We start from the raw sequence: 23,623 nt of genomic DNA, 5'->3' as shown, positions 1-23,623 counted from the left end.
CGTTTGTTTTCCTTATAGCTTATGTATCGTTTGTTTCATAAAAACAACAACAAAATCAACAAACAAACAAAGTTGCATGATATCGTCTGTCGGGAAAATGCGGTCAACTAACCAGTATTCTAATTCTTTTGACAAACGATAACAAATAACTTCATTTTCAGCCTCTATGTCATACGGTTGTGGATGTGGCACAGTGGTAGAAGGCGGTGCCGTAGATCCTGAGTTCGAGGCATGGATAGGGCACGAGTCAGTGAATTGTCATGCTTTGTTAAATTCATATTTAATAATACTCAAAATAAACATTTTGGATGTTTTCCCTATGTTTTCAGTTTTACTAAAAGACCACTACCTTTCCGAAACGGATTTTAATTTATAAAATGATAACGCAAAACAAGATTGGTAGTTTTGTAGAGTCGCAAAAGTTATTAGCTTACCATTAAAACTACATATTTATCATTAACTTCAGCACAATCTGTTTAAAATATATTACATTTGTATCTGGTAATTTTCATAACGCGAGTCGTACTTTGTTTTCTCGCCGTCGTCCTAATTACTGCGCGTTAGATGATTATAACTGAGTCAGAAGGTATAACAGCGAAATAAATCTCTCTGTTTTCAAAGATTATGCAGTGAACTTGCATTTTTTATGTTGTAATTCATCTTAGGCCATCGATATATATTTTCTTATGTTATTATTGCTTTTAAGAAACCTTTACTTTTTGTTTCGGAAAGGTAGTGAACTTTTAGGCGCCTTTAAAAAAAAGGTGTATATAATTCACTAATTTCACGGATAAAAATGTCGCGACCATATTAATGTCTCCCAAAATCGCGAAAATGTAATCCCCTTGAATATATTCAGATCGGTATATTAAAATTAGGCATCAGTCATCTTATCATATTGAAAACAAATTAATGGGCCCCTACCTTAGGCCATGGTTGTGTTTTTGTCTGTTTTGCGTCCGAGTGCTGGTAGGTTTTCGGTCACATTAATGGAAACAAAAACACAAACATTTTTTGGGAACCGAACAATAAAATATATGTGCATCAGGTAAGTGATGCTTCTTAGCATAATACTCGTTATTGAATTTGATTCATTATTGCAATGGAACAAATTGTTTTTCAGAACATTTTCTGTAATAATTAGAACCCCCCCCCCCCCAAAGCTTTTCATTATCTATTTCCTTATGAAAAGTTAGTATATAATTCCTTTTTTGTGTTCTTTCATCTTATCTTGCTGGCTGGTAGGTATCCGAAAAGCAAAAGGACGAAAAACAGGCAAAAACACAACTATGGCCTAATAATATGTATCAAAAGTTGAAATAATGACAACGCTGACGTCTGAAACTGCTATTCTTCCAAAAACTGTATTTCTTGATCTTTACATACATATTAATTTACATGCACAACATTAGTAACACTGTATATACAATTCCAAGTTATCAAATTCCTGAGAAATCATGAAGGTTAACCACAAGCCCCACCTCTCACATCCGAATGCATCTCCTAACTATTCTCACACAAATACAAACTAACTAGCTGTCAACGTGCCGAATTTGTCAATTACTAACGCATTCATAATATTGAAATGTAACACATCATGGAACATATCGGGCCTAAAGCTTACTTATCGTTTAAGGTATACATAACAGGAAGAAGTTCACAATACGTTGCAATAAAACAGTTCCTATCAATGTCTAACGACAATGTTCAGTAAGCACTTTTCAGTTATGTAACATATTCTAATCACTTTAATGTCAAACTTTATTCCGTAGTTTAGACATTAAACTTACTGGGTAAATTAGTTACAAAACTTCTACTCAATACTCGATCTCTAATATTCAAAACGACACATGGAACATGGTAATCATTCGGATCCACAATATGCATTGCATCCTCGCAAACTTTCACATCCGCGTCGTTAAATATACATCGCATCCTCTCATACTTCCACCGCCGTGTCGTTTAATATACATCGCATCCTTGCAAACTTTCACAGCTACTTCGTTTAATATACATCGCATCCTCGCAAACTTTCACGACCACTTCATTAAAGACAAACTTCCACAGCCGTTTCGTTAAATATACATCGCATCCTCGCAAACTTTCACAGCCACTTCGTTATATATACATCGCATCCTCGCAAACTTTCACAGCCGTGTCATATAATATACATTGAATCCTTGCAAAGTTTCACAACCGCGTAGTTTATCTGTTTGATGAATAACACAACTTGACATAATAGGACACTTGTGTAAAATGAAGTTCTCTTTGTTTTGTGGCTGACATATGACAACGAATGTAAAATACAATGAAATTTGTTCATAATATCCCGGAATCACCGGCGTTAGGTAGTTATATTTCTGTTCACGAAATAACGGCGAAAGTTCCAAACCATGAAGGAATGTGTGGAATGTTATACAGAAACTAAGTCTATGAGTAAGTCATTTGGCCTGTTACGTAACCGGTCCGTCCTCTACTGACACGTCCGTTATTCCTATATAGGGTGTCTCTATAAATTGCATATACAATGTACCTAATAATCGACCTACTTTATCGTATGGAAGATGGAAGATCATGTCGACACTGGAAATGTGTGGATATGTACTGGGATTATCAGAGAAGAAAGGAAATAACTTTGAAATGACAGACGTGCTTTGAATCAGTCAAGATATGTTGCAATTACAATATCTGCAGAATGTGTGCCCTAGTTTTGAATAGCGAATGAGTGATTTCAGTTCTGAAGTAAGGAGTTTTGGATGCGAGTGTCCAGTGGGGTGTGACTGTGGGTTAGATACATTGCTTTACTTAATGTTGCTGATGATTTTATATACTGTATAACTGTGTTTTTTTCGCGGTTGCTATAGGATCACAAATATCAAAACAACAAACTAAGACGTATACCTCATTATTACTGTTATTTCATCGGCTAACAACAAATAGTTCTATCCGCGAAATTATTTGAAATCTCCAAATCAAATAAGACAGAACTCACGAGTAATTCATGTGATGCAGTAAGTCAGTAACATGACAGACAGACAGACAGACAGACGCTACGTTTAGATCATTCTGTAAAACGTTTTACAATGTAGTCATATAAAGGATTGGTGTCCAACTTCTTGAGTTCTGTCCATTTATTTGCCATGTCTAAGACAGATTCCCTGTCATTTGTCCGTAAGCTTGTGACGTCAAATTTACCCCCTGTTTTCTCTACGTACTGTTTCACGTGACCTTCACACTTGACAAACAAGTCGACATCTGCTGTATGGCGTGCTATGTGATGTAGACAATGCCAGCCGTCATTATCGATACGTACCGTCAACGCTGGGTAAGATTCACACAGGTCTAAAGTCAGCTCTTTGTTTACCCTCCTACAACTCACGTGTAATATCGTCCGTCCTATATTGTCCACTAGCTGAGACATATATTGCCCACATGCACAGTCTCTGTGTACCACACAACCATCTTCTGACACACACATACATCTGTCGTCCTCAACTCTACACAAAGACGTCAGTATCTTTCTCTCCACTATCTTAAATATGGCACAGTTTCCTGTCCGAGCCACGTGGTGCAGTGTGCTTTTTCCCCTACCGTCATTGTCTAGAACCAAGTCAGGGTAGGTGTCACACAACATGGTCACCATCTCCTCTCTCTCGAACAAACACGCCTCATGCAAGACATTGATATTGTAAGGGAAATACCCGAACGTAAAATGCGGGGATCGTGACATCAGCGCCCTCCTTGTGGCAGTGACGTCATACTTCAGTAGCTCACGCAGTAACTTGACACTCCCACCCTTCACAACGCAAAATGGCGTCACCTCATCAGGTGTGACGCCCACAGACAGAAGATACAACGCAAAACATTCTGAACCAATAGAACACGCCCCATTCAACAACGCATGCATGACCATTGGGCACAACCTTTTGTGAACGTCCTGAATATCTAGCCACGTGATAAAGCCGTGCCTGAACAGGGGGTCTGACCATACGTCTAAACTGACCAGATACTCCCATTCACACAAGTACCAGTCGCTAACTGGATCGATACATTTGAATTCTGTCACTGTCCGTTCATACATGGCATTTGTCTGATCATCACTGCACATCCTTATGGTATTCGGTTTGTCTGTTGCCTTCGTTACATAGCTGAGGAACTTTCGAGGACAGTTTTTAATGTACCCAATGGGAGTTTTTTCACCATACAACAATGCAACAGTTTCCTCGATGGAGTCATGATTGAAAACATAACATGGACATCTTTTGCCTTGTTTTTGTATGGAATCTTTCTTCACCAGCCAACCCATGAGACATTCTAACGACTCTTTCACCAATTCAGTTTTCCTACCTCTTTTGCAACCAAGCTCATGTGTTGGGTGAACCTTGATAACATCATTAGCAAATGCTGCTTTCATATTCTCACTTTCTTCAATATTATCATTGGAAGGATCTAAAGAGCTCTCAATCACCCTGCCTCCATTGAGGAACAAATACAACATGCCACCAAACTTCCAGTTTTCTAATCTAGACAACGCCGATTTCAAGTATTGAAAAGGTTTGCGAAAGAAATTCACCCTTTCTGTTTGTAAATTCGGCGTGTCTCTAAATAATCTACAGCACTGGGGAAACCCAATATCAGGGGCTGATTTAACAATACAATTCTTTTCGTCATCTGTCCATTTTACAAATCCAACTTTTGGTTCATAGGATAATAACAATTCTAGCTTTTCGAGTTCGTCAGTATATTTACTGAGATCAACGATGTTTTGTTCGATGAATGGAGCTTCTAAGCTATGTATAGAATTAAGAATCCCACTTCGTGTCGTAATAATCATATAGTTAGCCTCTTTATCATCTCCACAAAATGTGAAGTCGACTGACCTCTCCCGTTTCTCCCATTCTCTCACTTCATCAGGACAAACCACATTCTTTCCAAAGATATCATCTATAAAGATAACTAACTGTGACTTTGGCGCCACCAAATCTAAGTCCTTTATATCATGTAGTTGTAGCGGTTGTCGACATCGATTTTGTTGCACTTGATCCAAGCACAGCAAACGGAGAAGTTCAAGAGCAATGGACGATTTGCCGTCACCTGTGTTCCCCTGGATGATGACGATCTTGTTCTTTAGGAGTTTCTGTTGGATGTCCAGTAGACTTCGTGTTTTGATAAACTGGTAACATTCTTTGTCTTTGTGTAACATACACTTTGTTGTTTCTGAAAAATAACATTATAAGTTTAGAGTCAGGTCATACTGTAAACCAATCTGATTATATCCGGATCTTTATTATCACTACGTTGACGTTGATCTGACAACATCCCATCTGGGGATACGTTCCGGTGTCCTTTGGAAAAGGCCGATCGAATTGCTACCTCTGGACTCTTGAAACTGAATTCCACGGGACGACATAGTTTGAAAAGCTGTCAGAATTATTTTCGTGTGCGTAGTCATTTCGCCATAAGAACGGAATGAAATGGCGTTAATGCAGTTGATCTGAAGTACAGGTGGTATAAAGGTCATCCGAACATGACCCCTTATGGGATGTGGTCAGATCCTCTATTGAACGAAATGGTTATAAGGATTTGTATTTTAATCAGATTGGGGAAGACTTTACTGAAACTGATATTATCCTCAAGTCTCGTTTAACAGACTTACCTATCATCGCTGCCAGCTTCGGATGTCTACCTGCGAACACAAAGATAACACGATTGAGATCAATCTTTTTTGATATGTGAATAATCAGACAATACATATTTGTCACACCACAAATAGATTGAGAGTTGACACTCTATTTTCTATTGCAATGTACAATCATTTACGATCACACACAACAATCAAACGCACCCAGGGACTTCATAAATATTTTCTTACAATTATATGCCATCATAAACATCTAATTCGCAATCATGAACAAAGCTTGAAAACATCATCCTCGATATCCCAGGGGTTCCGATCACTTACGATCTCTACACCCCTGGACTATCTCATAGCGAAATTGAAGGCAGCTCAGCGGAAAACATTTGACCAATCACAGGCCAGCAAAGATTTCCTTTGAAGATTACAGAGAGAGCGACGCCTAACATCAAAGCCACACAGTCAACCACAGTGTACCGTTATACGGCTCTTTTGATGTAATGAAATGACTAAATTACCTGTTTTGTTCTGTTGCCTCCTGTTTTTACTATGAGATAATCCAGGGGTGTAGAGATCGTAAGTGATCGGGACCCCTGGAGTATCGAGGATGGAAAACATGGGATAACAGTAAAATATGAAAGAGATCCCCAACTATACTAGCGATATGTTGTCAGTCTAATACAATAATGTGTTTCTGCTAACTCGTAAAAAACGACTATTTGGGGTCTTATCTTTTATCCAATTCCTAAATTACTTCCTAGTGTCACTTTAGCCTCACTTTAGCATTGAGTTGACCGTTTTCCCCTGTAAGAAAGGTTCTGGGTTCTGTCCCGAAACATATCACAGTATAAAAAGTGGTAGTTTCTGCTCTTGTTCAACGTTTAACAGAAATGGGGAGAGTCGACTGGTTTGCCTTTGCCAGTATACCAATCACTTTGATATGTGGTTGAAGTGCTTTTTTCGGTGTATTTAAGGCATGCTTCACTGTGATAGCACTATAAAATGGTCAAGAGCCCAACTATCACAAGGAGACACAACATGAATATACATCAGCCTCCCAAATCATATAGACATTCACACACACAACACATTGCACAAATATGAGCCGTCTTTTAATGTCCATATCTGTTAAACGAACGTTAAGCCTTATTAACTAACCATAGTAAAACGAGGAGGTCTTATTCTCAACTTGGGCTCCTTACCTGGTTTCTCATCACAGACTGTCTTAGTCGGGCCAGAAGGACTTCTCAACTCCTTTTCCTTTTCCTCCAGAGCGATCGCCAGATGTCCATGCCCAGAGTCTGTCAGACATTTAATAAAGGCGTCATAGGCTGTTGGTCCCCGTCTCTCCAAGGCGTTCAACAACTTCCGCACCTTATCAACCCTCTTCTCCTCCCTCTACACACAGAGAAATAAAGTTAAAGTGCCTTTATGACCGATTGATTAAAATGTTTATAAAAAAAACTTTACTACAACCTTAGTATTTAACATGAATCTGAATAGAGTGAGTCAGATTTTTTTTTTTTTTTTTCGATTTGTTGTTTTTTTGTTTGTTTTGTTGGTTTATTTATTTATTTATTTATTTATTTATTTATTTATTTATTCATTCATTTATTCATTTATTTTTTTATTAGTTTGTTTGCTTGTTTCATTTTCCTGTAATTTTTATATTACATATATATGGGACCTTTGTAACACGTACCTGTATAAGATCGAGCATTTGTGGAGTAAAGACGTCCTCGGCGACCAGCAGGTCCTGTAGCTCGGTACCAACGTCAAGGTCCTGTACAAGTATTGGCCGTGTCTTCCGGAGAACGTCCCTGTGGGTGCGGTCCATTATAGAGGATATCTGAAGAATATTAAACAAAGTGTATAATAAAAAAGAATCGATCTTGACTGTAATGTCATTATCTCATAAAGTAAAAATGGCGTCGCCGTTTGTAAAGCCGACTCTGATTGGCTGAAACAACGGCGCAAAGATTTCACAAAAAAAAGTTCCTCAAGGAATTAAGAATTTCATGGTTAAGACGGAATTATAAGGATGAAATTTAATATGTTTTAAAGTTATGAAGCTATAACACAAAACATGAAATTATAAGACAAAATAAAGATAACAATTACAAAAAATATATGCTAATGATGAGTATAGTTTATAAGTATGAGAATTCCAATGTCCACGTATTTAGGAAGTGGTTTTAATTGACGAATCATCTATCAAACTGACATATGTTTATTTTAAGTATACCTCAAGAGGATATCGCTAAATATGAAATATTCACAACTCACGTGATCTACACGACACAGTCACGAGCTGTGAACGTGGCCGATATGATGTTCCTTTATATATACATAATTGTACTAAAGTCAATGTAGAAAATTGACATTACATATTGACCTCGTAGTATAATGTTCATTTGGATGAAGCCATACAAATAATACACCGTGAATTAATCAAATCTGCATAATTATGATTAAGGTTGCGTGTTTTCACATCGTTGTCCGGATTAGAAAACGAAGAATAGTTAGAATACCCAGAGAAAAAATCACCGACCTACGAGCACGTGATTGTCTGTTAACTTTTACTTATAACACTATCTCGTCCTGATAGCTGATGTTAAGTCGTCCCCAATGGATTACTGATAGTTAATTTACACGTTTGGTTTTAAAAACGTAGGCGATGATCTCAACATTTAAATCCAATTTGACCTACTCAAGATTTTGTATCCGGTCCCATCTCCAGCTCCAGCGCGTGATGACCCTATGACGATATCGAGGTCAATCGTATTAAGGAAGGATGAATGCTCCATATTAAGGGCGAACTTTGTGTTTATGATAAAACTGTGAAAGGATCTTTTACTTTTAACTTTACAGAATATTACATGTCATAATAACTAAAATAGAATATATGCAATTAAACTTCTTGGTGTTCAAAATGCTTCATAATAGTGGGCGAGATGCCACCGGATGTAAAATTAGACGCTACTAAAAGTCTGGGTCGTTATTATGTAGTAAAATTCCATTTCACATTTTGTAACATCAACTGTTAAAACTAGAAGTTAAAGAAAGTGAAATTAACCCTCTTGATTTAGGAGAGGTAAGTGTTAAGATGGCGACGAGAGTGGAAGGGGATACGAGATTTAGGTGTAAACAAAAACGTATATTAATGAATGAAGACTTTATACTTTAGAAAAAACACAATTATTACCAATGTAATCTACTTACCAGTCCCGCTTTATTTGCTGACGTCTGTGAACAAGGGAAGCCAGAGAGGAGATAGATTGGACTTAACGTCCTTGTTCCGGTTATAAACAAGCTTAGGACACAGAGGGGGTAACCCAGAAGCCTTATAAATAGTATTCCGGAAAAGCTGACCTATGATGACCTACAATGACACCAGATCAAGTAGATGTGTTTCTGGCTAAAGTTCAAAAACAGGAAACAGGAAACTTGGAAGTCTGACCGTTCACATTGTTGATTTTATATAACGAATAAATGCGGTCACGGTTGGTCCTGCATGCCCGCCACCTCATGGAAGCGAGTTCAGAACTCATGTGGGTCACATAATGACCGCTGATTAGTGGTTTTTCTCCGGGTAATCCGGCTCTTGCCCACCTCTAAACATGAAATATCATAAAGGTTCATCGCTCTAGGACGATAACAGATAATAACTAGTCACATTAAACTCAGTGATTTTTTTCCGCTTTTTAAAAGTGTACTTGTACAGCGACATTGATATCACCGAGAAAATAAATCAGTTCCCAAACGGTTCTAAATTTCACTTTGTATTTTCAACTTGAGTTATCTTGTCTTCACTCTATGATAGATTTCAACTTACAATATACTTTCATATTTCATGTATTGAAAAAGCAGTATTTAAAGCTTTTTGAGCAATATGTCTATATATAACATAATATTACATCGTATAGTTATAAATAAGGCGATACACGACATAAAAATATCACGGCCCTTCATTCCTTTGTAAGCTATAAAAATGGCGTCGATTATTTTGTGGTATGTTAACTTTCGTTAAAATCGGCATATTTACATCATCAGTAAGAAATCAAATCAGAATTATAGTAAGAATAAACAGTAAAGTTATCCTTTGTGAACTTGATTATGTCTCACAACTTTACATGTATTTGCACCATATTGACCTCTGTTTATATTGAATCGCTCTCTGTCGGTGGTTCATACGTAATCCTTATTTTTGTAATCCTGTTTTCCGAACCTTTTTCAAATTTAGATAGCAAAAGCCCCTCTTGAGTATGGGACGAATTCTGCCATAACATCGCCAATATCGACACCAGAATCCTTCAGGTTAATACCCCAAATATTGTACTGTTGGTGTAGGAGTCAGTAGGTCATTTTGCTTCAGTGAAATGTGATGTTGCTAGCAATATCGGAATATGCAAGAACATATATATAAGGTCATCAACAAGTCGATTATATCGTCTGAAAACAAAGCCAAAGCATTTTGTAGTGCAAAATTTGGGTGTCAGTGTCTTCTCGCAGTTCATACATTTGTATGTGACTAATTGTAATAGGCAGAATTTTAGTTCCTGTTAACACTACTTCTCCAAACATCCTTGAGGGATCTTTCTGAAACTTCATTTTGACAAATGAAGTTTGTTATCGCTATTTCGAAAAGGAATACCCCTGAAATTTCATAGGTACCTCTTGGACCCTCTTTGTTCCTATTTCATTCTGGGGATGCTTCCAAAACCAAATGGCAGACAGACAGCCATCATTGATCTTGACAATTGAAGTTTGTTATCGCTATTTCTCAGAAAGTACTGTTGATATTTATATCTTGTTTATTTTTGTGTTCCTGTAGTTTACTCTTGTTGCCTTCGCTTTTATGGGGTGCGTTTAAGACACGTCAAAAAGGACTAAATTGAGACTTTTTATTGAAATGAAACAACTATGAAATTTCGGGCGAGAGGGGGGGTTGCTGGGTGGTATTGGGGTGTTGTAGGTGAGAAATTGTTCTTTTAAAAAAATATATCACTTTTTTTTCAACACATTGTACACTTTTGATGTGTTTCTAGTTTATTCGGCATGTAGCATGCGTCAATTAAATCTATCTAGTTGTCGAGAAGGACACAAGTTATGTATCAATATCGTCTTGTTTGAACTTTGATTATCAGTCTCTTTAGCCCATTCGGTACGTTTCAAGTTACGGTGAACGTGTATATTTTCGCTTATAGTCAGCTTTTCAATTGCTTGTGGTTTCTAACCTAGTCAAGTTATCGTATTTTCCGGATTATAAGTCGCACCTCAGTATAAGCCGCAAAGGCCTTTTATGATAAATTTTCTAGTTTTTGTACACATATAAGCCGCAATGGAGTATATGCCCCGACCAGAACCGACTAATCTGTCGTTATTATGAAAATATATAACTCGTTGACCCATTATATTCACATTTCACAAAAAAAACAACTACTAGATGATATATTTGGGTGTATATATATTCGCGAAGATTTCATGAATGCGCAAACATTTCCACATCACGAATAATTCCGTTTTTACAGTAAATGTTAAAAGTGTAAAAATGACAAAATTGGCATAAGTGTGTCTATGAATGCAAAATATAGTATAAAGTAGACCTTTAAAGATGCTCCACCGCCGACAGAGCATGATATCCATCTTTTGAGCAATAATTGGTGTTTAATCATGCAAAAATATGCATAATTAACATAAACAAATATGAAATTTAATTCTTTTGCTATTGGTGGATGCGCAATCAATACTTCATTCAATATAGGGTATAGTGTCATGGACTTATTTTTTATCTTGAAGTATAACAAGAAACTCAAGCTTTTCAATGGTGGTAATGGTATGCATATACTAATTCATCTGCTGCTGTTTTGATGGAGTCAAAACGCCATTTGTCAGCGGTGTAGCATCTTTGATGAGTTGAAATAAATAAGATGACAAAAGTATTACAATTTTATTTGATTATAAAATTGTTTCTTTCCAGTGGCATTGGTATTGCACATAAACAAAGTAGTATATAAGTATAGGTTTTTAATATCATAGTTATCCCAGTATATTAATATATAAATGCTTATAAATGAGTCTTGACGTATATAATAATAATATATATATTTATACAGATGTTGATTGGCATTATATAAAGATAATCGTATGTACAAAAATATGCTTTCATAACCAAAATGGAACTATAGACATTGAAATAAATAAATCTAAATGTACCTTTATTTACATGTCCATTGCATCAACATTCTATACAAATTATCAATGTATTGCCATCAAGTACACAACTGCTTGAGGACAGCCATGTATAGTGTATGAAGTTTCCGTGAGTTCCCTCTAGAACAGGTATGAACTCATTGATATCAGCAGACTAATGAGATGTTATTGCAAAAATCAATGCCATTAATTAACCTAAGGAGGTAATCTACTCCTGCTCACAAGCAAAAGAAAAAAATAGAAAGTAAATGAAATAACACAAATATAACATATCTATAGTATTATACTTTGGCTTTTATAAGCCATATTGATGATTTTGATGAAATTCTTCGAGTGTTAGTTTACTAAGACGAATAATGTGAAGGAAAATATCAAATTCTTTCTCACTTGTGCTACTATGTTTAATATAATTGATATATAAACGTCTATAAAATGATATTTTAAGTTTAAATACAGATTTTTTTTATTATGAAAATGAAATTATAATGGTACATACTTAGTACTAATAATTCTGAGAATGGAATTATAACGTAGAAATTGATATTCTGAGAATGGAATTATAACCGTACATACTGATATTCTGAGAATGGAATTATAACGTACATATTGAAATTCTGAGAATGAAATTATAACTGTACATACTGATATTCTGAGAATGGAATTATAACTGTACATACTGATATTCTGAGAATGGAATTATAACTGTACATACTGATATTCTGAGAATGAAATTATAACCGTACATATTGAAATTCTGAGAATGAAATTATAACGTACATATTGAAATTCTGAGAATGAAATTATAACCGTACATATTGAAATTCTGAGAATGAAATTATAACGTACATATTGATATTTTGAGAATGGAATTATAACGTACATATTGAAATTCTGAGAATGAAATTATAACCGTACATACTGATATTCTGAGAATGAAATTATAACTGTACATACTGATATTTTGAGAATGGAATTATAACTGTACATACTGATATTCTGAGAATGGAATTATAACCGTACATAACTGAACATACTGATATTCTGAGAATGGAATTATAACCGTACATACTGATATTCTGAGAATGGAATTATAACCGTACATACTGATATTCTGAGAATGGAATTATAACCGTACATACTGATATTCTGAGAATGGAATTATAACTGAACATACTGATATTCTGAGAATGGAATTATAACCGTACATACTGATATTCTGAGAATGAAATTATAACCGTACATATTGAAATTCTGAGAATGAAATTATAACGTACATATTGAAATTTTGAGAATGAAATTATAACGTACATATTGAAATTCTGAGAATGAAATTATAACCGTACATACTGAAATTCTGAGAATGAAATTATAACCGTACATACTGAAATTCTGAGAATGGAATTATAACCGTACATACTGATATTCTGAGAATGGAATTATAACCGTACATACTAATATTCCGAGAATGGAATTATAACCGTACATACCGATATTCTGAGAATGGAATTATAACTGAACATACTGATATTCTGAGAATGGAATTATAACCGTACATACTGATATTCTGAGAATGGAATTATAACCGTATATATTGATATTCGGAAGATGAAATTAAAATGTACATACTGAATACATACTAAAATTCTGAATGAGAATGCAATTATGCCAGTACATGTATTCTGCAAATGAGATTATCAACTTAAATACAAAATGTATTCTGAGAATAAAATTAAACAATACATTTTTTATGGAATGTATTCTGAGAATGAAAACATAATCGTAATTAATAAGTATTTACTGAAATTATGAGAATGAAATTAAAATCGTATACATAAACTGTATACTGACAATTGAACTACAATCGTTTATTTTATATTCTAAAAGTGAAATTATAAGCTTAAGTACAGAATGTATTCTGAGAATGAAATCATTACCTTATATAAAAAGTGTAATATGAGATTCAAAACGTCTCATCTAATTCAAAGAAAAAAATAATCCAAATCTACCAGATATAAATATTTAATAGTATATAAAAGTTGATGTGACAATATCATTTACACTTTAATTATAAATATGAAATTATTGGGAAGATTTTAGACTTAAGGCGTCATATTTACTTCATTTCTAATTGGATAATGTAAACTTGTTGAAATATTTTGGCAGCATTTTTATCGTTCCACAGAACCTGCATGTATACTCAGGAAAAAGCTGATCATGTGATTACATAATCCAATCAGGAGACAGTATACTGGTCACATGATTACATAACCCAATCAGGAGACAGTAAACTGATCATATGATTACATTACAGTATTCAATCAGGAGACAGTATACTGGTCATGTGATTACATAAACTGATCACATGATTACATAATCCAATCAGGAGACAGTATACTGATCATGTGATTACATAATCCAATCAGGAGACAGTATACTGATCATGTGATTACATAATCCAATCAGGAGACAGTTGCAGCACATGGAAGATAACATTCACCTATAAAGAAACATACAGAAATATGAATATTCATGAGCTAGTTTACAGTTAGACTTCAATATCAAAACAGTTATAACAGTCAAATTTCAAAATATTGATCTCTCTTTTTTTTATTATGTAAACAACAGGTCCATGAGCCCTGTATTGCCCAAAAGAGTTTAGTAACCCTGGCAGGGAATAATGGAATTTTACATCTCTTTAGACATTAAATCAATTTAAAAGCTTAAACTATATCCATTCCTTTTCCTGATTGAAGTCCACAAAATTCATAAAATTCTTTGAGGAGAGAGTATACACATTTTTTATCAATCAACGAGTGAAAAATTTTGGAGCACACTGTACACAGATAATATCAATAGAATTGCGAGACTTTGAAATATCAGTTTACCTCATTCTATTCCAATTATTCTTGAACATGGACGACCATATCGGGAAAGTCCTCCTCTAAAACATCCTGAGGATCCTGAATCTTCTTCTCCCAGAAGTTTGCCCTGGCTGCTATACACCCTGACCGTATCCTTGGCGTTGTCTTTTTCTCCGTTTTTACGGCGGTGCTGACCTCCTGCACATTAGGTTCTGGTACCGGTGCAACCTTCTTTTTCTTAACTACAGGAGACTGTGGTTGAACTTTGACCTGAGATGTAACAGTAGTTTTGATTGGTGCTTGCTTGGACACAGAGGCTGGGAATGTTTCACCTTTAGTTTCTGGAAAGATTTGAGTGGGTTCATCATGGCTTGTGATTTTTGGAGTGGGGGCCAGGTTAACAGACAAATGGCTTCTGCTCTGTTCTCTCTCAGCTGTTTCATCAAAATCAGAAGAAGGCGTTCTACGGAATCGCTCCAACTTCTCTTTCGGCACAGTTCTGGCAGTAATGCTGTGTACCTATATCAATAGATTAAATTAATATTAAACTCTGCATCACCATGCATACATATTACCAAGACAGTTAGCATAACCATCATCCTCAAGGAGAGAACGAACCACACAATTTATGAAGGTTTTTATAACCTCGGTAGTTGAATATTTCAAGGATTTCAACTCAAAATACCAGTAAATTTCTTTCAACAGCTAGAATACTTACCAGTATCTTATATATTTAAGTCATTCACCCCTGGAAGTTCATAATGAACTGTTCCAGCCTTTGATTTAGGACAGTTCAAATGTGTCTTCAGGGGTAATTGAGTTAAAAAAAAAAATTCTGTAAATATTATTTTTTCTTTGTCCCTTGGATACTTGGTCTGTACAGACATGTTTATATGTACACAAATTTTGTGTTCACAGTTTACCCAGTAAAGTATGAAATTGTTGAGAATTACAGATGTCGCTAAATATGATAAAATCAATTAATATTAGCAGTAGATGGCTGTGAGATATTGCAGAGTCTTCCCTCGTAAAACTATCATCATCTGACAAGAGCTATTTTGGCCTTATAATGTTATAATATTGAATTTTGAAAGAAAAAAAACCAACTAGATATTGGAATATATATTAGATATGAATATATCATTTTGTAATATTAGTTGTGATGTAAATGGAATTGATTTGGCTCGAAACATTTTTTTCAATTTGAATTATAAATACAGTAATATACCATTAAATAAAACAATTTTTCTTAACAGAATAAAATACTGATCTTCAGCAATAAAATGACAATAGAATTGAGGAAACTTTTTAACAATTGTTTTATAAACCCTATGAGACAGATGTGCAGTATACAATAGTGGCTGAATTAACAGAGAAGTTATATATAGTGCAGGAAAATTGTTCTGAGGGTTCAGCTGGCAGTCTGTAAGTGTGGCAGAATTATTCGGTAGCGATTAATTCAACAACAACATATGTCTATTTCTTGTTATGATGGACTGTTAAAAGACATCATAAGTTAGATAACATTTCAATGGTGGATTCAAAATTAAAAAAAAAATTTACAAATAAACCTCAGTTTTGATAAGAACAAAGAAACCCAAGTGACAGGATAACTGGAAATAAATCCAAGAGAAAATATGTCCATTATTAAAGATTTTCCCAACTAAATACCAAATGAATCTTTTAGTGAAAGCTTCAGAAAGTCGGTGATGTTTCTAGGATTAAAAAATTATTAATTAGCTAAAATAATAAGAAATGGTATAGATTGAAAGATAAAAATTAGAAATCAGAGACTCTTAGGTAAAGATTATAAGAAAAAAAGATTTTGATGTAATTCAAAGTAATGAATGAAAGAAAGTTACTAAAATTTCCTTCTAATGAAAATAGGTTTAAGAGACAAAATCCGATTTATTTGCACCACAAAGACATATAAAGTTTCATCAAAATTGAAAAAAAACCCAATAAGAATCATACATTATTCATATTGATGAATACAATTCTTTATATCAAGGATATAATTTGTTGCTGAAACATAGGTAAATATGTTTTACTATTTGGACTAGCTGTGACCATAATATTGGATCTAGTGTCAGAGTTAGCTCCCCTGTGTCAGAGTTAGTTCCCATAACTATTTTTACTTCTACACAGGATCTGGGAATGGAGTTAGTTTTATGGAAATATTATAACTACCACACATGATACAGAATAAGTTATCTCCCCTATAAACAATTTTACTACAACACAAGACATAAAATTTGAGTTATCTCCCTTGCTTCTTTTTTACTTCCATGCAGGGTCTGGAATTTATGTAAGTTCATATTGTTTGTAACTTATATCCCCTGTAAATAAAATTATTTTAATTTTTGTTATCACACACACATGATCTATTGTTATAGTTATTCCTAAACAAATATTACTATACTACCTACTAATTCACAGAATTTAGCATAACAGAGTTATACCCCCTTGTTATTAATAATAATATATAGTTATCATACAGGATCTAGAATTGGAGTTATCTCCCCTATGTCTATATATAACATTGTGCTATGCAACACTTGAAAATTAATATGCATTAATATGAAATGCTAGTGGATTAAACATTTTTTTATTACATGGAGGCAACCAGGGAGCCAAATGATTATATTATTGACAAAAATAATGTTAAAATATGGGAATTATACACAGTTAATATGTTGTTGATGTGACAATATATAATTATCAAATAATACTTCAGCAGGTGTATAAGATAGGTTTACATTAACCTATATATGTTACTGAGCTAGCGTTTACTACAGAGAGTGTCTATACAGTTCATGAGGTCAAGGTGAAGGTCGAGCACACAGTGAGTTATAAACCCTCTATTACTTACCGCATCTGGGGTCTCATCCTGCAGTAATCAGAGATCAAAATTGACTGTACTTTCATTTTCCTATTATAATGCACTGCTGCCATTATCTGCATCAATACTGTATATTCTTACTTTCATTTTCGCATCATAATACATGACTTCATCAGATGTTACAGTTTGTTATGTTCTTACTTTCATTCCCCCATTATAATACATCAATACTATATCAATCATTATCTAGCTGCTGTCTTATTTCAAGTTGTATACCTGTTAGTAAATTTCAAAAAAATTAAAAACTAAAAAAAAACAATAATAATTATAAAAAAAATTATTATAAAAATAAAATAATAATAACAATTAACAAAAATAATATTAAAACATAAGGTTTTTATGTTAACAATTGAAATCATTTGATAAATAATTTGTGAAATACAAGCTAACATAAATATTTACAATAAAAGGTGCAGTCACTGAAAAAAACAAAACATTTAAACTAAAAGATTTTTCTTTTATGAAGGTCATAGTTCAAATGTAGGTCACTGTGACCTATGTTTCGCTCCAGTGACATGAAAATCAAAGATTTGTGGTGACAGTGACCTATATTTTGTTACAAAGTACTATCAGCTTTATCGATCTGTATAGAATATGAAATGTTTCGCTGCAACATAGAAGCATTTTTGTGACAAAAAATAATAATTTGGGGAAAATCCAGGAAACTTTCCATGATATATGTTTTAAATTTTTCCCAGGGAATATTAGATTCTAAGTCAGATTGAAAAAATGGAAAGGAAAATTAATTTCTGAAAAATCCAATAAACAAATTACATTTAAGTTTTGCAAACCTAGGTGCACATTTGAGCACTTGTTACACTATATTTATCAAATTTATATAGAAATACAATAAATGTGTGGTACTGTCTTTGTTAGTAACAAAAATACAGTCAAATTTCAATTCATTAATGTTATCTTAGGAAGCAAATAAATACAAAGAGAATCATAAAGGAATAAATAACTTATTTCATTGAAGGAAAAGTAATCACATATCGTCTCTCACTATACAATAATTAAGGTTAACATATTTCATGTCTGTTACGGTGAAATCTGTCTGAAATTTTTGTGCATCAAAAGCTTTTGCAATTTGAAACTAAAACTAAAAAAATTCTAGAATATCAAAATTTTCGTGATCCAACTCCAAGTTTATATATAAATTATTTTTTTTTCTAACATTTCACGGATCAAAACTTTGCGAACTAGATGTTGACCCGTGAAATCACGAAAATAACCAGCTGATCAGTATGCAGTTTAAGTTACTGGGTTATCTACCTGTATTACATGGTATAGTTACAGCAAATCCTGCCTGTATTTACGTATTTGACTGTATCCTAGCTATCTACAGTAGAGTCAGTAATGATATCAGTGTAACACATTCATGCTCCACGACTCACAGACAGTAAAACTTAGCTTACCCGTTTAATTGAGGATTCGTCGGCAGGATTACTGAACATAGCCTTTAACCGATTCACCGAAGGTAGCTCCTTGATCCCCGACTCCTCGTTTAATTCTGTACGACTCTCGGGTAAATCCCACTCACTGGTTTGACCAATAATGGTGGTCGGTGGAGCGCGAAGTTTTATCTGGTTCACTGACGATACCTAAACAAACAAAATTAATTTACATCTGTTGAAATTTATTCTTTGTTTCACGTTAGCAAATATATATATATAGGCCTACAACACATCACTTTTATACCTGTATGATAAAAATTCAGTCTCTAAAGTTATATGTGCCGTAACTGGGCAAAAAATTTGACATGTTATTTTTTTCTTCATAACCTATTGATACCATGAGGCTTGATGAATTAAGCTGTGAAAATCATTAAAATGACTTCAAATACCTTGTTAAAGTTAGTTACAAGACAGAAATTGTGTACTGTAAAAATGTTCGTTTTTATGCCGTATGTACGTTTAGGGGGAAATATACATGAAGAAGTCAGATTTCAATTTCTAAGAACACCATAAAAATGCAAAATGAAGTTGTAGACCACAATTTGTCTTCATGGTTTGACCATATGTACACATTTCATTTCACTGTTGATGTAAATATGTTGATTTTTGGCAGTATAGTGTCAAAATGTTGGTAATTTTGATAATGAATAACATATTAAAAGCTCATCTTGATTTGCGAGTATAAAAAATACGGCACATATAACTTTAATTATCTTCATACAAATTGCAGTCAAACCTGTATACAAGATACCCAATGGGACAACAAAGCAAAGTGCTCTTTATACATAGGTCAAATTTTGTTGAAATAAACCCATTTGAAATCCAAAGTGGTCTTATTAGAGAGGTCAATTATGTAAAGACACTAAGTACTATAATGACATATATAAGGCCTTGATCATGTATAAAATTTCATTGATTTACTTAAATGTAATAACAACATAAATGTAGACCTTGGTCATCTTTAGTAGCAAGAAAACAACATTATACATGCAATTAACTAACCAATGCATTAACAGGTGTATACAGGTAGTTACACAGCAGCAATATAATTTGTATCAATTGACCAATCACCAGGGGTTTTTGGAATCACAGCTCGTGCTAGCACACAATTGTGTACCCGTTCAATGCTGTAGCAAATATCATATATATATAGCATTAAGTCAATATAGAAGCAAATTAAGTCACATGCGGTACCCCGGCAGTTTGATTGACAGCTGGCGATCCCTCGTATACAGCGATATAGTTGATATTATAATAATATAATAACATAATACATGCATTTATAAATATAGCAATATAATGAAATATAATATCATATTAGTCCCTGTCACCATAAGCTTAAAACCATTAATTCCTTAAAGTGGATTAATGAATTCAACCCCTGTCGATACATTTATGATCTTCTAGATCAATGACTAGACTAGTCCATTATGAAATGTTTGGGTGAAGGAGTTAAAAGCGAAGGGGACTGTGGTATGCTGTTGTACTTGGATATGATATAAGGTACAGTTAATATGGAAGTCCGGTGTGTTATTTACATCAGGCAATGAAACACTACATTTACTTATTTTTAAATTTTACAATTTTAGTGCCCAAAATCAGCTTTATTGCTCTGACTTTTACACTTCTTTCCATAAATAATCCTAATATCATATCTGTCCTAATAAAGGGAGATAATTCATCAATAGGTTAATTCATGTCCTAATAAATTGAGATAATTCATCAATAGGTTCATCTCTGTTCAAATAAAGGGAGATAATTCATTAATAGGTTCATCTTTGTCCTAGTAAATTGAGATAATTCATCAATAGGTTAATCTCTGTCGTAATAAAAAGAGATAATTCATCAATAGGTTCATCTCTGATCAAATAAATGGAGATAATTCATCAATAGGTTAATCTCTGTCCTAATAAAAAGAGATAATTCATCAAAAGGTTCATCTCTGATCATATAAATGGAGATAATTCATCAATAGGTTCATCTCCTAATAAAGGGAGATCATTTATGTATAAATTCTCCTCTGTTCAAATAAAGGGAGATCATTCAAACTTGTGTATCTATTCCTCATACAGCCTATTTACAAACTCACGTCTTGTTCTGTATAGTGAACATCAGTCTGAGTGTCCTCAATCTCGTCTATCTCCTTGTGTTCCTTCTCATCTATGCTAGCTGTCATGTCGATCTGTTTGTACAATTATGGACATGCTTTGAGGTCAGATTTTGTTAACCATATTTTATAACTTAAATATTTCAGATAAAAAATAACCTTACTTAATATACATGCAAAGCAGAAGCCAAGCAATAGCCAATATAATGTTGGTTACATAAGCAAATGGAATGGCATCCGAATCAGTAAGACATGCACAGAAAGGATAATATTTACATGATAATTTACGTCATACTTTATATTAAGGCAATGTAAAGCTGAGAATATAGTTGGTTTTACTACTAAAGATGTACCTGGTCTTGTGAATTGTCACGGTTGACCGGAGGGGTAGATGATGTGTACGATGTATTAACGTCCCAATGTTTTCGTGGCATTTTTGGTGTGGTGTTTACGAAGAAGTCCCTGTTAAACTGCGTACTCTCCAACTTCTTTGGGCCCATATTTACCACAGTAACCACTTTCACTTTTGGTTGTCTCGGTGATTGTGGTGATTTTGATTGAACTTCCTGTTGTGGCTCCTCTTCCTGTTGTGGTACCATTTCCTTTTGTAGTTCTGCTTCCTGGTGTGGTTCCACTTCCTGGTGTGTTTCCACTTCCTGTTGTGGTTCCACTTCCTGATGTAGTTCTACTTCCTGTGACTGACCCACTTCCTGTTTAGAATCAGTACTGGAGAGACTTAAAGATTCCATTCTAGTTTGTTCCTTTTGAGAATCACTATGTTTGTATTCACTTATAGAAGATGATGGAAGAACGATTTCGGATTGCACTGCCATATTTTCCGTAGGAGAAACAATTTCGCTACTCACATTCATAGTGTCAGTAGCACTGGCAGACGACGTGTTAGAGGAAGGATACACGTAAGTACTGAAAGACTCTACAGGGTAAGATGGAGAATTGTACCACTTATTCTGTGATACTTGCTCTGGGAGTTCTGATTTTCTGTTTGAGAGTTCTGAAGTTTTTGAGATCTGATCTTGGCTCTGTCCCTCCTGGCGGGGAGTACTTGTTGCTAGGCAACCATCATCTTCTCTGTCAGAGTGAATAGTCTCCCTTGTCAAGTTGAGAACATTTAGTGATGAAGATGTCACTTCACGTATATTTTTGGCTGCATTTTTCTGCAACAAAAATAAAAATACGAAATCAAAATTATTGGTAATAATGGAAAATAAGAATTTTTTGCTTCAGCTTTATTAAATGCATTACCTTACACCAGTAGCTTTGATAAACCATACACTTAGTTACGCAGTAAAATCAGCTTTCATTTAACCTGAATCGTTAACATTATCAGCTAAATTTGAGCTAAATTGATTGATAAAGAAGAAATAGTGACCTTGAACTAGCATCTCAAGTGACCTTGATCCAAAATCAATTGGTGATCTTGAACCATATTTATTCATCGAAAAATTTTCTTTTAATTAGATGACCTGAGTTATCAACTGATTGTAGTTCTCCATTGTAGCAATATATGTGCGAAAAAAATTGTCAGCTACATTTTTTTAAAAACAAGTGGTCATAATGGATTACATATATTACTTGAACACCTGTCTGTCTAGCTCATACAAAGAAAAGTAATGAACTTTTGTGCAGGTAACAAAATAATATAGTCTAACTGAAGGGAGATAATTCCTGAAATACCTCATTTCCCGTAGATAACAGACTCTCAGTCACAGTGGTTGGTTTTCTTCTTCTGTCATCAGAGAACGATGAGGAGAAAGACGACTGAGACAATGTCGTTCTTACCGAGTTAAATGTTTCTTCTGTAAAGGCAAAATAGATTTATAGATCAATTTGAAATAAATACGCACCCCCTCTCCTTGTGAAAAGGTTACATACGATAAATCTTTCCAAGCATATCAAGTGTTTCTGAAGCAATACTGGTATACATCTTTTGCCAGGCCCTACATGCCATGGGACTGCCGATTTACAAAAAAAAATAACAGTGACTTTGATCTGGACAGAATATCCCATTCAGAAACTCAACCTTGTCGTAGATATTTTGATTCTGTATACAGATATGGTAATTTTACATGAAGAAATGAATTTTTTTTTTGACAGTTCCCGTTTGACAGTTAAGCATTAGATTTGCTGCACCTGGCTATTTTGGTTCGACAATCAGCAGAGCACTAGATTTGACCTACCTGGCTGTTCTGGTTCGACGATCAGCTGAGCACTAGATTTGACCTACCTGGCTGTTCTGGTTCGACGATCAGCTGAGCACTAGATTTGACCTCTCCTGCGATGTTCTTTGCCATAACAGTATATTCAGCATCCTCATCCAAAGTGGCACAGTCGATAGTCATAAGGTAGTCACGGTTACCGTATTTTTCTGAAATTACGTAACAATATAGTGTAATATGCCTATTAGGCCAGATGAAAAAAAAATTTGTCTTC

The 23,623-nt window shown here is 34.3% G+C and overlaps 2 protein-coding genes across 2 annotated transcripts in view; both read right to left on the bottom strand.

The window, feature by feature from the left end:
- Nucleotides 1-2,060: 2,060 nt before the first annotated feature.
- LOC138310459 (uncharacterized) lies at nt 2,061-9,317 on the bottom strand. Its single transcript, XM_069251687.1, has 5 exons — nt 8,858-9,317; nt 7,338-7,484; nt 6,838-7,033; nt 5,657-5,686; nt 2,061-5,217 (listed from the first exon to the last, which is right to left on the bottom strand). Exons 2-5 carry the CDS (start codon nt 7,470-7,472, stop codon nt 3,062-3,064), a joined length of 2,517 nt encoding a protein of 838 aa, XP_069107788.1. The 5' UTR covers nt 7,473-7,484; nt 8,858-9,317; the 3' UTR covers nt 2,061-3,061.
- A 2,254-nt stretch (nt 9,318-11,571) lies between these two features.
- The window catches only part of LOC138310401 (titin homolog), a 76,946-nt gene continuing 64,894 nt past the window's right edge, over nt 11,572-23,623 (bottom strand). The window contains 8 exon segments of the mRNA XM_069251613.1: nt 11,572-14,345; nt 14,734-15,228; nt 17,582-17,599; nt 19,027-19,212; nt 21,155-21,247; nt 21,526-22,347; nt 22,868-22,989; nt 23,418-23,558. Coding sequence (XP_069107714.1) covers nt 14,749-15,228; nt 17,582-17,599; nt 19,027-19,212; nt 21,155-21,247; nt 21,526-22,347; nt 22,868-22,989; nt 23,418-23,558 — 1,862 coding nt within the window. The 3' untranslated portion in view covers nt 11,572-14,345; nt 14,734-14,748.

Source organism: Argopecten irradians, chromosome 16, assembly GCF_041381155.1.
Source record: "Argopecten irradians isolate NY chromosome 16, Ai_NY, whole genome shotgun sequence".
NCBI lineage: Eukaryota > Metazoa > Mollusca > Bivalvia > Pectinida > Pectinidae > Argopecten > Argopecten irradians.
This window is presented reverse-complemented; position numbering and strand designations above follow the sequence as displayed.